The sequence below is a fragment of the Rattus rattus genome, chromosome 6 (genome assembly GCF_011064425.1).
Source record: "Rattus rattus isolate New Zealand chromosome 6, Rrattus_CSIRO_v1, whole genome shotgun sequence".
Lineage (NCBI taxonomy): Eukaryota > Metazoa > Chordata > Mammalia > Rodentia > Muridae > Rattus > Rattus rattus.
The window spans coordinates 140,248,051-140,265,880 of NC_046159.1; the positions used below are offsets into that span (position 1 = coordinate 140,248,051).

The following is a 17,830-nucleotide window of genomic DNA, read 5'->3' on the forward strand; positions in this document are numbered from 1 at the left end:
GTATTCTGAAATTCTTCTCTACCAAAACCTCTTGGGCCAGGTCTGCACAATGTAAATCATACTAGGCATCAAAGTCTTCCACATTCCTACTAGGATGGCCTATTAAGCACCATTTAAAACATTCCACTGCTTTCCAAATCCAAAGTCCCCAAAATCCACATTTATCCAAATAAACGCATGGTCAGGCCTATCACAGCAATACCCCACTCTTGGTACCAACTTGTGTCTTACAGTTTTATTGCTGTGAACAGACACCATGACCAAGGCAACTCTTATAAGGACAACACTTAATCAGGGCTGGCTTACAGGTTCAGAGGTTCACCCTATTATCACCAAGGAGGGAGCATGGCAGCATCCAGGCAGGCATGGTGCTGGCAGAGCTGAAATTTTAACATCTTCATCTGAAGGCTGCTGTGGAAGACTGACTTCCAGGAAGCTAGGATCAGAGTCTTAAAGCAACACAGCTACTCCACAAGGCCATACTTACTCCAACATCTTCTAATAGTGCCACTCCCTGGGCCTAGCATACACAAACCATCACAGTATGTATTTTAGGGTGTCTTAGTTTGGGTTTTTGTTTCGTTTTTAAGACTGGGGTCTTACTATGTATCTACAGGTGGTATAATACACTCTATATAGTCTCAAGCTTACAGCAATTCTCCTGTGCCAACCTCCTGAATGTTAAGATTGTAGAAATATACTTTTAGTTTCTTGAGACAGTGTTTCCTGAAACCCAGGCTAGCCTAGAGTTCCATATGTAGCCCAGGTTAGCTTGAATCATCAAATCCCCTGCCTCAACCTCTTGAGTGGAATTCGAGGTATGTGCCACTAAGTTCACCTCAGGCATTGACACTCAGTCTCTTGGTGTTTGGAGTGAGTTCACACAGTACTACTAACACATTGCCTCCCAGCTCACTGCACCTCCCTGAACTTTATACAAGTATTTCCTCTAATTTTAAAAATAAAATGTCCTAGCTAAATCTTACACAACTCAAAATCCATGGGGGGAGAGGGACTGATCAGTTTTTTACAAAGCTTTATCAGAAATGTTTTATCAGGCAAAACCCCTTTTCTCCAAAATCCATGACCATAGATTTTGACACCTTTCACTAGACATTTCCTATTTCCATGGCCAAGAATGACTTAAAGTCACTTCACTGATATAAAATGAATTGGATTGCAGATCTCTGGTCAAATTTTATAAGGTGTGGAAGAAAAGACATCAAAATGTTTGCTAGTGGGTTTCAAGACCATTGAGGGAATAGACTCTCTTGGAGAACAGTACGAACTTATATCTTTGGAACTGTAATATTTCTTTAAAGCCCCAATAGTCATCACTCGATCTCTACTATGGTTGGCAAATATGGCATTCTGAGTGGAGTTGTATTTGGGGTCTAAAAGTCATGTAATTGAGTGATACGTGCGAGCCGAGCTTTCCAAAGGCTCAAATGCTTGTGGTATGATTCAATGGCTCAACGTTTCATCAACATAAGGAAATGGTACTGGCTTTTGAATGACTCTTCTATGTAATAAAATGATGGTGATGTGAAATAACAAGAGGAACATAAAGCTTCATTTATAAACTAGTCCCTATAAAAATCTAGAAGTGAAATGTCAACCCAGTTGTCCCAGAAAGCAAAATCTCTCTTGCTGAGCCCAAACAAGAAGTACTTATCCACGAGTAGGGCCATGTTGAAAGAACACAGAACCCTAGTGGGCTCCTACTATGTTAGTTGGGACAATATAAGGCTTGCAAGGGATAAGCCCTAAAGTTAGATATAAATATTATCTAAATTAAAATCCCCAAGTCCATTCCACCTTCAAAGTTTTAAAGGAGAGGGAGAACAAATGTAGTTTGGGAATGGTTATAGAGGTGATTAAAAAAAAAAAACTTGAATGAGAATTATTGAAATGATTATCATAGTCTTCCTTTCTGAAATGGCCAAAAGGTCCTGGAAATAGGTTATACAATACATCTGTCATACTACCTTTTGTTGACTGGAAAGATATGCCGATATGTGAGATAACACATATATCCATTGTCTGAGGTAACAGAGTGATTGACAACCTGATGAGAAAAACATTCGGAGACGCCAAGCAACTGCCCTTATGAAATATCATCACCTGTACTAAGCACATACTCTGTACCTCACTCTACAACCCAACAGTAACTAAAAAGCAAATAGAGTTATTTCAACTTAGATTTTATTTAGAAAAATATTTTATTCACCCAATATATTTTGTTTTGTTTTGGAGAGCAATAAGCTCTCTTTGTTTCTGAGACAAATTCGCCAATGTTGGCATTGAACTCACCAACTCAAGTAACCCTTCCTCCCTAGTTTCCCAAACAAATGGGAACACAGGTATGCACCACCGTAGGACATGGTCCATACAACACCTTAGCAGCAATATCATACGGTTAAGTTGTATTGTAGATACTATATCTAAGAAATTCAATTGATTGTATTGTCCATCTGTCCTAAACCTGTTGTCCATCTGTCCTACTACCACTGCTAAATAATTCGCAGGATTAAATCATTTGACATCTTGTTGATAGACAGCAGAGACTGCTGATGATACAATGTGCAATATGCCCTCTAATCACTGTAAAAATTGAAAAGAGCACCTATTCAATTCTGCAAGACCATTTAATTGCAATGCAGGTCTCACTGTTGCACGTTTAAAGTACTGACTGAATCTAACAAAAACACTTTCAATTCATCTCATACATGCAGAGCAGAAAAATATATGCAGCAATCATTTCAAACATAAAAACAGTATTTCTGTGATATTTTCCTGGAAAACCATGATCTTGATCTTATTAAATGCTTCTTTATTTTTATTTATAAATTTAAATAATAGGCTCAGGAGCATTCTATAACCTCCAGATTTCCTTATTAGTCAAAGAGAGAAGATAATGTGAAAAATATCAACAAGTAATAGCTGTATCTTCTCTTTATTAGCGTGTATATCATCATATGTTATTGGAATAAGAAGAGAGAAATAAGCCATAGTAAAGAAAATCCACTCTACATCACAGAGCTGGGTCACCCCAGGTCTGAGAGCTGCACAAGAGAAGCCCTTCCAAAAACAAGGACTTCAGAAAATGAGTTCTAATGATCTTGTAACGTTCCACATTGCAATTCTGCTTCTGGCATTTGCTTCTCTGTGGTCGGTCGATAGAGGGGTCATTTTGACAGGTAACCTGTCATAAAACACTCGGGGAGTTGAAAAGAAAACTTCACACTATTCTGTTTAATTCTTCACTCGTTGAAAAGCAGAGTAACACCCAGGGAAAGACCTGGCCTGGATTGCTCAGACAATATGGCTGGATGTCTTCTTTCTAAGGAATGTTTGACAGTAAAATGCAGTACCCTTTGCCGACTTTGGAAGGTCCAATTTAGCCTCAGGACCAATCATAGCAGAGCAGACCATATGTTTGGTGTTATTAATGTATCTGCCCTCAAGAGTGAAATTTCATAGCTATGACCCATGAAGGAAGCCACCTCCTAACCTTCATAACTCTGACACAGCAGGAACTGGCCGTGCTTCTTGCTTTTAGCCATTCTGAATTTTTTTAAATGCCTTCTGCAAAGCTACAACCCCGAAGGGTGAGTGAACTCTTGTATAATCTGATTATTGATTATCTGGCTTACTGTTTTGAAGGAATGTTATGCAATGATTCTTTTCTTTTTCTCCAATTTCAATCTAAAAATAAATATAATTAGATCTATTAGGCAACTGATATGTAGCCACACATTTTCTTGTACTAAAAGAAAAAAATATTTTTGTTTGTTCCAGGGTCCTTGAATTCCTTCATGAGAGAAGAGCTGAAGCTATTAAAAAGCATATTCAATTTCGACTTTCCTTCTTCCTAAGCCAATGGAGCCTCACCAGTGAGACAAACCGAAATCATAATATTAAAAAAAAATCTACTTAAAAACGAGGTGGAAAGAACTGGTTGTCATGCAGTAGAGAAACAGCCACTAACACACTTTATATCCCACTACACAGACACTAGCACGCGATGTCCGCTGTCATTCTATTCACAATCACTAGAAAGTGAAATCGACCCAGACATGTACCAAGAGACGGATGGATCAGAAAAGTACAGCACCTATACATAATAAAATGTTGCTAAGTTGTAAATAAAAATTAAATCATAAGACTTGCATAAGTAAATGGAACTAGAGAAAAAAGTATACTCAGTAAGGTAACTCCTCCAGTGTTGAAAGATAAATGCTCTTTTCTCTCATATGTAAATCGTGCCTTCAAATCTTCTCTTGTGTGTGTGTGTGTGTGTTCACATTTATATTTATATTTATTTATTTAATTTTATATTGGTTATTTTATTTATTTACATTTCAAATGTTATCCCCCTTCCCGGTTTCCCCTCTGCAAACTTCCTATCCTATTGCCCCTCCACTCTGCTTCTATGAGGGTGCTCCCCCACCCAATCTCCCTCCTCCCTCACTGCCCTAGCATTCCTCTGTGCAGGGGGAAATCGACCTTCCACAGGACCAAGGGGCTTCCTTCCCACTGATGCCAGATAAGGCCGTCCTCTGTTACATATGCAGCTGGAGCCATGGGTCCCTCCATGTGTACTCTTTGGTTGGTGGTTTAGTCCCTGGGAGCTCTGGGGGGTCTGGTTGGTTGATATTATTGTTCTTCCTATGGGGTTGCACAAGTGGAAGCCAGGAAACTAGGCAGAGGGGTTTGGGCAGGTGTTTGCAAGATGGGAAGCAGGAGACGAGTTTTAGGTAAAATAGGGGAGTTGGATACTCAGGGAAGAATGAGGCGGAGTGGGAATAGGAAACCAGGAGCTAAGGGAGGGCTCACCTGAGGGGATTAAGCCACATAAAAGTCCCCTATCTCACAACCCAGCTAAAGGATAGTAATCGGAGGAACAGAAGAACACAAGTGAAATTTAAAATGGTGTGTGGGTGGGTAATCCTTCGAGTTAATGAATTAAATGGGATGAGGGCAGCAGACAGGAAGAACATGTGGAGTGGGTTACACAGAACTAAGGATGTATAAAAAAGCTCACGGAAGCCTACTCATTAGTAAGCTAGTTCCAAAACATAACTTTAGGAAAAGGAGTTAAAATGGAATACCGTGCATCTAGTAAGCAGTTGGCTCACTCGCAGACTTCATGGATTATTAAGTATAAGTTACAGCGTAAGTCATGGGATGTCTCCTTAAACCTTATTTGGCCAGGGAGATCCCAGAAGTCTGAAGAAGAAGACTATTGTCATGGACTGTACTATAATTTAATTGTGCTCTTGTCCCCATTATGTATGAGGATTTACTGGATGGTAAGACACTACTGATGAAAATAACACAACACACACACACACACACACACATGCACACGCACCATGTGCATGCATACACATACATGCACACGTGCACACACATACACACTATGACAGTCAGACAAAGAAACTAATCAAAATATAAACAAGAAATTCCCTCCCCGATGTCGATCTCTCAGAATGCTGTAAGGTGTGCTGCACAGGCTGAGGGAAAAACATGTCATGGTGTTACCCATGCTCTGCACACTGCGGCCCCAACCTGTCGTGCAAGATGCGGCTCACAGTGCAACAAAGGCTCGGCTGGTATGGGTAAGTCATCACGTTCTGACCAGATTTCAGTCCTGCTCCACGAAGTAAAACTTCTTTTCTGGTACAGTCAAAAGCCCATGGCCAGGAGGCAACCGGCCCTGACTAGAACCTTCCACTGTTATTTTCTTAAATGGACATGCTGTTAAAGTGCTTTCTAAATATTTGTGCTTGTATGTTTATACGGGTCCTACAGATCCTAGCTGCTCTTAACTTGGCTCAGAGGAACTTCTTTTTCAGTGGTCAATGCACAGCTGGTCAAATACCTAAAATATGGGACTCAATGCTCAAACCAAACATGGTATCTATGTTATCACTCCCCACCCCCTACAGAGAGAGAGAGAGAGAGAGAGAGAGAGAGAGAGAGGAGAGAGACAGAGAGACAGAGAGACAGACAAACACACACAGAAGACAAGCAGACACAGAGAGAGAGAGAAAGAGAGAGAGAAACAGAAGACAAGCAGAGAGAGAGAGAAGACAAGCAGATACACACACAGAGAGAGAGAGAGAGAGAGAGAGAGAAACACACACAGAAGACAAGCAGACACACAGAGAGAGAGACAGAGACAGAGAGACAAATAGACAAACACACACAGAGACAAGAGAGACAGAGAGAGACAGAGAGAGAGAGAGAGAGAGAGAGAGAGAGAGAGAGAGAGAGAGAGAGAGAGACTGAAACTCAAGGGACATCTTGAAAATTAGGTAGAAGAAACTGGAAGCATAGAAGAGCTGGAGCATAGGGAAGAGTGCTGTCAAATGCTGTCCTCTACACTGTGGTGGTTTGACTAAGAAAGGCCCCCAGAGGCTCATATATTAGAATGCTCGGTCACCAGGAAATGGCACTGTGAGAAAGAGTAGAAGAATGATGAGGTGTGGGCTTGTGGGAGGAAGTGTGTCACTGGAGGAGGGCTTAAAGGTTTCAGAAAGCTCACACCATACCCAGCATTTCTCTCCGCCTGCTGCCTGCAGACCAGAATGTAGAGCACTCGGCTACTTCTCCAGTACCAAGTGTACCTGTGTGCTGCCGTGCTCCTCGCCATGATGGTAATGGGAGAACCTTTAAAGCTGTAAGAGAGCCCCAGTTCAATGCTTTCTCTTGTAAGAGTTACCTTGGTCATGGTGTCTATGTCATGGTGTGACTAAGTTACAGACGTGCATGGTATCCATGACCCACGGCAGCTGGAGTCACCTGCGTACGTCCTGCCTAAGATCACGCCAACCGAAACACCAGCAGAGGTCCTGTAGGTGACTGCTCGGTAGTTAGTGGCAGTTAATGGTCACCAGGAGTTGGGCAATCATTGTTGAGAGGTGACCACTGGTAGGATGCTTGTGCTCATGTATATGCAAACAGTACTAACTAGACCCAGTTTGTAATTTAAGGGGGGGAAGACGTTGGGAAAAGCATGTGCTGAGGTGATATGAGGAACAGAAAGAGATCAGATGTGGGGAAACTGAGTGGTTAGGGCTAAGATTAGGCCCTTATTTCATTGTACATATGTATGAGTTCAAGAATAAAGAAAAATTTAAAAGGAAATAGCTACCTACCTATCACCTACGTTTAGTATAGACACCAAGGCAGAAAAGGAAAATGCCTAGTATTTTCACTCGAATATCTTTTTTAAAATCTGTTTTTCTCAGTCTTGTAAGCGTCTTGCTTATGTTCTGATAAATGTGGTCATACGTGTTTCTCCCTCAGAACACGAAGGGTTTTGCACGAAGAATTCTTCAGAGAACCTAAGCAAGTTGGGTGAAATGTACACGAATGAAAGGACTCTCTACCTCTCTTCCCCACCCTCTCCCTCAGAAACAACAAGAGTAAAACCGCTAAGATGGTCCAGCAGTCCAGCAGGCCGCCACCAAGCCTGCGGATCTGGTTTCAATCACTGGGACCCACAGGCTGAGAACCAACTTCCCCTAGTTATCCTTTGACCTCCACAGTCACCTGTACACAGAGGAGCCCACATATAGATGAACATGCACACACACAAGCATACAATGAGAAGGGGACTTTTACTGCCTTAGGTATATTTTCATGATCTATCATCCATCAGAAGCTCAGAACATACGCATTCTTATGATACAGAGGCTGGAAGAACCCCTTGCCTTCCACTGTACGTTTGTGAAAGAGACCCGGCCAAGTTGTCCGATTTCTAGTGCGCACTTATTCCGAGAGCGGCACTGACACCTCCAAGCCACGAGACAGCATAATTCGAGCGAGGCCAGCCCAGCAGCAGGCACTTACTGGTTCAGCAGGACATCGAGAATGAAGGAGGTTCCAAAGGCGTCCACCCGGAAGCTTGCCTTGTCCACGTGAGTAGGCTGCAACATCAGAAAGGTAAAGTGTAGTCATCAGTCAGCTGTGGTGACCAGATGTGAGCATTTCTTGGGATGCTTCTGGAAGGCTCTTAGCATCATAAATGAGACAACAGTTCAACAAGGAAGATAAAGGACAGCCTATTACAGCAAGGCTCCGGGCCCTCTTGGAAGCCAAGCATTTCACCAGTGAGAAGTTAATTACCACCACTCAGGGCTCTGCTTTCCTGCTCTGTCTCACATCATGCAACACTGCATAGCCAACTTTACTGCATTAAACATTAAACTTACCCTCTAGTCCATGAGCAGGTCTTTTAAAATGAAGCTTTCTACCTCAAAGGGGAAAGTGTGCTTCATTCAAGACTGAAACGGTACAGTAAATATTATCTACTCACAAGGAAGACACTTAAACTAAAATTAAAAAAAAAAATCCGCAAGCCTCTAAAGTATCCTTTTAAAATGGCATACCAGTTCTAAGTGGTATTTAATTTCAAAGAAGCCGCCACCTCTTTCTAAGAGGCAAACTTTAAGACTTTATAGGCACTGAGAACATCACCCCTCCCAAATGTTTCTACAACAAAAATAATCGCTGCCTACGAATTCTGATAACCAGCAGAAGCTCTAAAAATACCTATTGATCGGGTTAGTATTTGCATATTGAATAATCATGGGTATAAACTGCAGGAAACAAAACAGCCTTTTCCTTTTACTCCCAGTACCACAGTAGCTAGCTCTAAGCAGTAGACTAACGGGCTACCAGATACTTTTATGGTAATTGTTGTTTATATGTTCCTGAGCTCTTGGGTTTGTTTTTTCATATGTGCCTAATTTTCTAAAATAAACATGTATAATTGCTATCCCGGAGAGAAACAATGAACCCGAGTTTTCAGGCAGCCCAATTCGGTCCACGACACTCCTCTCCCATGGTCATCCATCTCTCTTCTCACCACAGAGCAGGATGACAGCAGGACTAGGTGCTGCCCAGCACCAGGACTTCACTCAGTATGTCCACAGTAGTTCACTAACAGGCTGTCTTATTAATTACCTGGATGCACAAGACAACAATGATACAACTACAAATTACCCGCTTACTAGATGCAGTCTTCCCATTGGGCCTGCCCACCAGGTCAATAGACAGTTTACTTTCCGCCTAATAGCTCCTTGGGTTTCGTAAACCACCAACATCAAGTTTTAGGAACAGCGTCAGGAAAGCCTTACTTACCAGAACTGATGTCTCAATTAAAGTGAACCTTTCCCTCTTCTACTCTTTTCAGGCCCTTCTGTGACTATAACGGCCTTTATTTCAGTCTCCTCTGAATTGTAAATATCAACGCCGTAAATCTGTAGTGAAGAGGCTACATCAGTTCAATAGCTCAGAGTCTGGGAATGCTACCATTATTTTTAGTAATGTGTTCACTGTTTTCGTCAATTCTAGTCCCTTTTCCTTGTTAATTAGCATGTGAGAACTGTGTATCTGTATGAGGTATAGTGTAACATTTCAAAAGATTTTTATAAAATTATACCAGGGTTATTATCATTTCTATTTCCTCGCCATTTCTTAATATTTGGAACCTCTGGTAATTTTTATAATTTTTCTTCTTCTTATATTCTTCTCTTACAATTTTTCGTAAAATATATAAGAGCTTACTGTGAACTCTCATCACCCTACAGTACAATAGAGCTCGTGACGCCATCATGTGTTTGGTAACTGCTCTCCAACCTCCTGCTATCTCCTTTTCACTCCTTAACTTAGCCTCCAATAATTACTATTACTCCTTCCTTCCTTCCCTTCCTCCTCTTCTTCCTCTTCCTCCTCCCCTTCCTCCTCTTCTTCCTCCCCCTCCTCCCCTTCCTCCTCCTCTCCATCTCCTCTTCTTCCTCCCTCCTCCCCCTCCTTCTCCCCTCCCCAATTCCTCTTCTTCTAGACTAACACTGTAAGCTGCCATGTGTGAGAAACAATAAGAAGTACCTGTCTTTCTGCATGGCTTACCTCACTTAACATAATATCCTCTGGTTCTATTCATTTTGCACAGAGTAACTCAGTCTGATTTTTATATATTTTCTTCCTGCAGTTCCTTTTTAAGTCTGTGTTTATTTGTTGTTTTTGTCTGGTTTTTACAGGCCTCAGTCAGGACCCAAGGAGAAATTTAAATTCAAAGAAAATATCAGGAAATCTTATTCTAACTAAGGTTCATGTATTTTCTTAAGTGTTTATTACTGAATACAACTCTAACGTAAGGTGTTTTCAAAGACTACATTCAGAAAGATGAACTGAACGAACCTGTCCGCCAGTGCTCCACGCACTAGGGGGAGTTAGACTGAGTGTGTTTCTGCTCTACCTGCCTACTACAAGTGAAGTGGCGGAAGGAGAAGTCATCAAGTTATCCTATGACCTCTACACCCTTAAAAAGGGGTTGAAAAGAAAAGTCTCCTGGAGGAACCCAGTACAGACAACACCAGAACTACACGACTGTACTGTTTTACTCTTTAAGACACTATGTTTTGAGCAATGTGTCATAACCACAATAGAGAATTTATACAGGGTCCCCGGTACTGCTTTTGAACAGTTAGAAAAGCAAATCCAAAATGCCCACTGAACCAGTGTTGCATGACATTTTCCTCCATTGCTGGGTGTAAAATCAAGGCATCCACAGCAGTAGGGCTGACACTTGTGAGGTCACAAGCATCAAATTCTCCATGCAGGCCTTCAGGACGGATTCGTCCATTTTATGTGGCTATAACAAAGCACACTGAGTAATGGGTTAAAAAAAAAAAAAAACAAATATAGGTTCACATCGCTCATAATTCCGATGGGTAACAAGTCCAAATAGCCAGACACCTATATCCTCAAGAAGGCCCCCGGGCTGCAGCACGTGATAAGAAGGAAAAGTACCTATAACGTGCAGAGGAAGCCAAAGGTATAGAACAGTCTCACTTTATAAAAACACCACTTCTGTGAATCAGGCATGTGTCTTTAATCCCAACCCTTGGGACTAGGACACAAAAACAGGTGGATCTCTGAGTTTGATGTTAGCCTGGTCTACCCAGCAAAGTTGAGACCAGCCTGGGCTACATGGTGAGACCCTGTCTCAAAATCAAAACACTCTGATGAGAACTAACTCAATCAGGGGGAGCCTGCATAAATGCTTGTCACCTAATTACACCATGCCTGTCGCCTAATTAGCTCCCACCAGCCCTACCGTGCTTTCCAGCTCACAAACCTTTGAGAGACACAATCAAACCTCATCCAACCATGACACCAACAAACCACACTGGCAGTAAGGTTAAATGTACTGTCTTTGCATTCTATGTGGTGTTCTAGCATTCGGGAGTTGACTTCATATGTCTAGTATATAAGTAATCCAAACAGAGAAAGAAGGCACTTCCGTAGGTTACCCTGCAGAAGCAATACATTGAGTAGAATTACACTGGAGTCCTACAGTATAAATAATCCGGCAAGGTTCTGCGCTCAACCCCCAGCATACCCTCCCCACCTAAAAGAAGGAGGAAGAGGAAGATAAGGACAAGAAGATGACAATGATGATGATGACGACGACGACATCTGAGGGATATTTCGCAAATAAAATTTTATCAAAATGGACTTCTAATTATTATGTGAGAACAAAGTTTGGCTTTAGGGTTTTAGGGGAACAGGATTGACACTGGGCTTTGCACAGCCTAGGAAGGAGTTCTACCACCTAAATCCTCAGTTCTTCATTTCTTTCTTTAAAAGCTGTTAAAACACTTCCGGTGTTGTGGAATAGTATTGAAAAGACTCCTGGAGCTCAAAGAATAGGATCCTTTTATCTTATGAACAGGAAGAATGAGGCACACATGGGCAAAAGTCATTTCCAAGCACATCGGTTGGTGGCTGGGCAGACGCCTAGGTCCCAGAAGGTCTCTCCGCCATACTTGAACCCCTTGCTGTCATTCTGTGGTTCAGAGGTACATGCAGGTTTTCACAACTCCTGCTGAGTGATAATTACAACAGAAACATCTTTACAGACATGAGAATGATCTCTGAGCTGCATCTGTAGAGGCTACAAAAAGAAAATGGAACATGAAGAACAAGCCTTGGACTTCTGCTTTAGAACTCCATTTTAGAACTCAATATGACCTCATCTGACACACGAAGCCACGTTCTAAGGCCGAATCCAATTAAAAGCTTAGAAACTCAGGATTACGGTTTAAAATATAAAAAAATATCCATCTTTCACTGAATAGACGGCATAGGTATGAAAAATAAGGCTAACAATCTATAGGGGCTGTGAAACAAAAGAAGCAATATTTTTCAAACTATCCAGATGGTAAGAAACCTTAATAAATCTGGATAATTACATAAGGTTAATTTTAATTTCTAATTTCAAAAAAAAAAATGAATCATAGAATTGTAGGACCCAAGGAACTTGATAGGATTTCCAGATTGGGACCTGTTAATTATTCACAAAATCATCTGAAATTTAAATACAAAGTTAGTATAACACCGCGTTCCCTGTACATTCAGCTTCTCGGCATCCTGTCCTTTTCTCTTGACACCATCTAAAGTCAGCAAACCAGAGTCAACCTATATATGCCAGAGGTTAAAATTCAAGTTTTCAGGATTGCCTTATTAGGAACATTTCTTTTTTAAAAAAAGTAAGCTGACAGTAAAACATTGGTGGTAAAAATCAAACTTTGACAAAAGTGAAGGTTCTTAAGTAATTTCTACCTGAACATAAATCAATGACTAGTAACGGATCAAGAAGATTGCCAACCAATCGGTAGCATGCAACATAATTGTAAAAGTGATTAACATTATTAAAAAAGAAGGATTTATGTATGTGGCAAAGCCTTCAGCTATCCTTGTTTCCTGAGTACTTGGTCATTTGATGGCTCCCTGGAAGTCTAGTATCTTGTTTAATAAAAGACAAACGGCCAATAACAAGTAACACTTGCACATTATCAGCCCTATTTTGACAGCCTAAAGAATAGCCAGCCTCTCTTTCGCCATTACCCCACTGACTCAAGTAAACTTCTGTCAGAGGCCTGAGACTAAAACTCCAATTCACCAAGCTTACTCTTCTTCGCTGTAGCATTTGTATGGCCACCTGCGGAAGAGTAGCCAGGCAGACAACAGGAACGAAAACGCGCTCTCAGAAATGAATTTTAGAGATGGCGCCCGCCAGAAGGTTGGTGTCACTATGGTGAAAAAGTATATGGTGAAGAGACAGGAGAGAAACAGTGGTTTGTGTTTACAAAGAGAGGCTGAACAGGAGACATGAGGGTGGTGATGGGAGAAGCCCAGGCCTGGGCTGCCTCCAAGGATCACGTCTGGGTTCGTGGCCTTGCCAGAGAGAAGTCTGTGTTGATAACCAGGGCTCAGGCTACCACCCGGAAGGCCTTGCAGCTGACTGAGCTGAGTTGGCTCCGCCCCTTGCTGATCTTGCCGAACTCTGGGCAGTTGGCCCCGCCCCTTACCTGGGCAGCTTAGAAGGGCTGGCCCTGGAGACATGGGCATGAGAGAGGTGGACCTGCTCCTCACCTAGGAGATCTGGCCCCTTGCCTGGACAGAGAGGACAAGCAGGCCCCAATGACTTGGGCAAAGCAGGGCTGCTCAATTCACCTTCAACCCAGGCCTAGATCCAGGACTTTGAGTTGGCCCACCCCAGCATTTACCTGATCACTGAGCTATTGGAGCTCATGCCAGCAGAACCAAAGCTACAGGATCTCTATGACAGGGCAACAATGGGATTACTAAGAGGAGTCTCAGTGAGGATACAATATTGATAGTATAGCAGAGGCCAGAGGCCTTGAACCAGACCATGAACACTTGCACGTAAAGCTGACTAGGCAAAAAGGTATATACTGTGTGACACACTGTGACACACTGTGGCTTCCACAGAGAGTTTTTTTTTTTTTTTTAATTGATTCTGTTTGTTTGGTTTTGGTTTTCTTTTGGAGGGGAATTTGCAAGGGTGGAGGGCACTAGGAGATGAATAGACTCTGGTGCACGATGTGAAAGTCCCAGAGAATCAATAAAAGAGTTTCTAAAAATGAACTCTAAAGAGCTAATCCAGGATGAAACACTGGGTCTTTCATTTACGAGCGAATAAACTGGAGCACGTCTTTTAGAGCCTTTGACCTAAACATGTTCAACCCCAAAAGAGCAGGAGGCAATGATGCACAATTTGGGGACTTGTTACAAACCAGTGGGTCCATCCGGCCTTCAGTGTTCTGACAGCGGCCAGCCCTGGGGATACAAAAGATGAGTGAGAGGTGCTCCTGCACCCTTTCCTAAGAACCCCACAGTCAAAAGCTACTGAATGATTACAAACTATGCACATGGGGCACAGCACAAGCCACGACAGCAGCCCTCCTTCTGCCATGGAGCCCGTGGTGACTTGGAGCTCCTCAGACTGAGAAAACAGCACAAACACATCACACAAGAAGACCAGCAAAGGTACAAAAGTCAGGTCCAGTCAGCACAGGGAGACCGTGAGAGATACCGTCTGAGGAATCAGTTCGGGAAGGTCAGGCCTAAACTGCAGGCGTGAAGGACCATCTCAACACTGGCTGCTGCATGCCGAATCCTCGGTGAGACAACTTCAATAAGTGCACTGGAGCCTGTGCTGTGGACTCTGCAATCCCCGTTGGTTTGTCCTGCAGTGAACAACCCTAAGGTGACATCTTGGACAGTGACACCATGTGAGTCTAAGGTACAGCCAGAGTGAAAAACCACCATTCTAAACTTGTCTACGAAACGTATCATTTATCCAAAGAGCGCTAAGAAGTGGATGTGAAGATCTCAGTGGTAACAGACATTCAGTATACAGAATTTCTCATTCCTTTTCTCTCCTGTTTATAGGCAATAATGACAAAAGTTATTACTGAAACCGATGGTCCACGTCTCCTTACCGATTTCCTAAGTGTGACTTTTCGTTTTCTTGAGACAGAGTTTCACTCTCTAGCCCAGGGAGGCTTCAAATTCCCAGCGACATCCCTGCTCCCAGCCCCGTGCTGAGACAACAAGTGAGTACCATGACACTTAACACTCCCAAGGACTCTTCACTAGTAAGATGTATGTTCTTCTGAAAATTCTCTACCTAAACTTTATTGAGTGCAACCAAAGCAACAGAGGCTTTCGAGCTTTTGTTTAAGAAAAAAGGGAAGTAGAAACCAGGCCACGCCGTGGGGTAACCTGAGGAACTCAGATAAATAACATGGAGATTCAAAAAATTCAAAAGACCAACGCACCAAGACCGACACTATGGAGGGTCTACTTTGTGGCAGACAGTAAACCGAGTTTCTTATAGAGATGTTTCTCAAAAACACTTAACTCCGATATTTTGACTTTTATTTCCTCCTCCCTGCCTTCCATCTCAAAGTTCAGTTCCTGTTGGCTCTATTTAGTGGGTTGTTTTGTTTTGTTTTGTTTTGTTTTGTTTTGTTTTGTTTCACAACTGATATAAACGTAATCTGCTTGTGGGGCTTCTACCTAAGGACAAAGCTTATGTTGTGTAGCTGTTGAAGAAGATGACTTCTCAAGCAGCATCTCCTGCCTCCCATTCTGAGGGTGGGGACAACCGTGGACTCTGTGACTTTCTCTCTCGGCCCCTGTTCCAATAAGCAGGAGGCAGAGACTGTGCTGACCTGTGCTGGCATCAGTTCCCATCCTCTCCTCTCCATTCAGGAAGCCAGGCAGCCTCATTACCTATTTATGCTTCAGCTAGCTTCTGATAAATCAGTCTCTCACTCATCTCGGCCATTAGCTGCCCATTACTAGACCTTTACTTTCAGCCATGAACAAAAAAAAAAAAGAATGCTTGCTTGCATAATCTTGAAGGTCAAAGGAGACGGTTAAGATGCTTAGGAGCCTGGAAACAACAGGATCTATAGTTACACTAGGCTGTAATTGAATCTGAGTATGAGGAGCCCCAAGGAAATCAGTAGATAAAAATCCCTCAGGTGAACCGGCACTGGGAAACTAATGCTCTTCCTCAGTGCAGGAAAGACCTGGAGGAGACGAGGCAAGAGCTCTTCTAAGCCCACAGTAGGTTTCACGTTTGATCTAAATGAGTCAGGAAAACTCCCTACCTTCCATCTTCTTTTTACATAGGGGAACTGGGAACAGCCATGATCACAGTGCTGCGAGAAGAATTTAAAGGGGTGAGTTTGCAATGCTAGGACAATTCTTTCCTTTCTCTTTGTTTATTTGAGTTCATCCTGCTTACAGATAATAGAGGTGTCTGACAATGAAGCTCGTTTACACAAACGGGGCTAGCTCTCGTGTTTGTAGAAAGGAAACTCGGGAATATCACTGAACAAAACCTTATAGTGAATGGCTGCCATGTACCAACTCTACTACACTTTCTTTAGGAAACAAATCCCCATTGGGTTAGCCTGCCTCACTCTTCTATGGCTAGAAAATAAAGCTACATAACTCTAGATGTATTTTTGCACATACACTCACAAACACACACACAGGCATACCACACACATACACACACACATAAAATAACCTTCAAAAGGATAAGAGTCATTCTTCATTACCTATCCCAACTATCCAAAAGTTTCCCATGAACATAGGCAAGAAATAACTCAGAAAGAAAAATTAGAGGAACACAACTTGGACTGCCTAAGAAAAATCACAACAGTGGTCTATCATGATCTATGGTGTCAATGATGTTCCCAGAGTGGTTTTTATCTGTAACCTTCAGGCAGTGACCAAAAGTTTTCTTCCCTGTGGTACAAGATGACAGAGCCTTAAAAACAAGAACCACTGCACGATCATCGTGTAAACAGTGGGGTGAAAACTGGTGGGGTGCACACAATAGTCATCTCAGCTCCCCAAATACCGCAGCGATGAAGGAAGATGATGAAAGTGTATGTATACATGCATAAATGTATGTGTGTGAGAGCGAGGAGAGAGAGATTGGAATATCATAAAATACCTGTTTAAAAAAAACTCCATGAATACCTATGAAAAACACGCCTTAAATTCGTGGGCTTATTGAGCACAGCATGGAACTACCACAGTAAAGTATGGCATAAATTTACCCCTAAAACTTAAATCATGGGTTTCTACATACTTACCAGCTAGCCTCTCCAAGCTGCCTTAAATAAAGAGTATTTCTTTACCACTAAGTTAAAGGGAAAATGATGAATCTGTCTACCATACATGTTTAAAGCAAAACATAAATATCGTTTCAAAACTTACTTTACATATGCTACATTACACAGATCTGGTAACTACACATATCTGGAATCTTTTCAGAGATTGTGCCTTTAAAAATATCTGAATCTAAACATATTAATAAAGCCAGGCATGGCGGTACATGCCTCAAATCTCAGCATGTAAGAAGCAAGAGAATGACATGGGTTTGGTGTTGAGTCTGAGAGAAACAGTTCTAGGACAGCCTGGGCTACAATGTGAGACGCTGTCTCAAAACAAATACATGAACCTAAGTGAATAAATACAATTTCACAGACATACTATCAAAAAAAATCTAAGGGATAGCAAAATAATGAAATTATTTATTTACTGAAGCAAGTCACTATTGGACTCAAGCTGGTCACTGAACCCTTAGTACTAAAGACTTTTCCTTGGAAAAGTGGAAAACATTTTAAATATACACTGAGTCTCAATTCTCTCTTGAAGTAGGAAACACTAAGAGACACTATACACACAAGAAAACTCTACAAATCAACTCATATCTCATCACACTCATGTGTGCATACTTGTATGCACATGTGCACAAATCATGTCAAGAAAAGCACGTGACCAACTACATACCTATATAACTGAAAGGACCAAATTCTGTAGCTTGTCAAACCTACCAACATAAATAAATGGAATGACTGGCCTCTGGACGAAGGAAAGGTGAGAACCTTCCTGAAGAGCTTCTAGGACATGCTCA

At 42.0% G+C, this 17,830-nt stretch overlaps 1 protein-coding gene across 1 annotated transcript in view; it reads right to left on the bottom strand.

Annotated features, from left to right (window-relative positions):
• Nucleotides 1-17,830, bottom strand: part of Adam22 (ADAM metallopeptidase domain 22) — a 221,309-nt gene that overhangs the window by 185,559 nt on the left and 17,920 nt on the right. Inside the window, 1 exon segment of the mRNA XM_032907027.1 lies at nucleotides 7,864-7,940. Within this exon segment, the coding sequence (XP_032762918.1) occupies nucleotides 7,864-7,940 (77 nt within the window).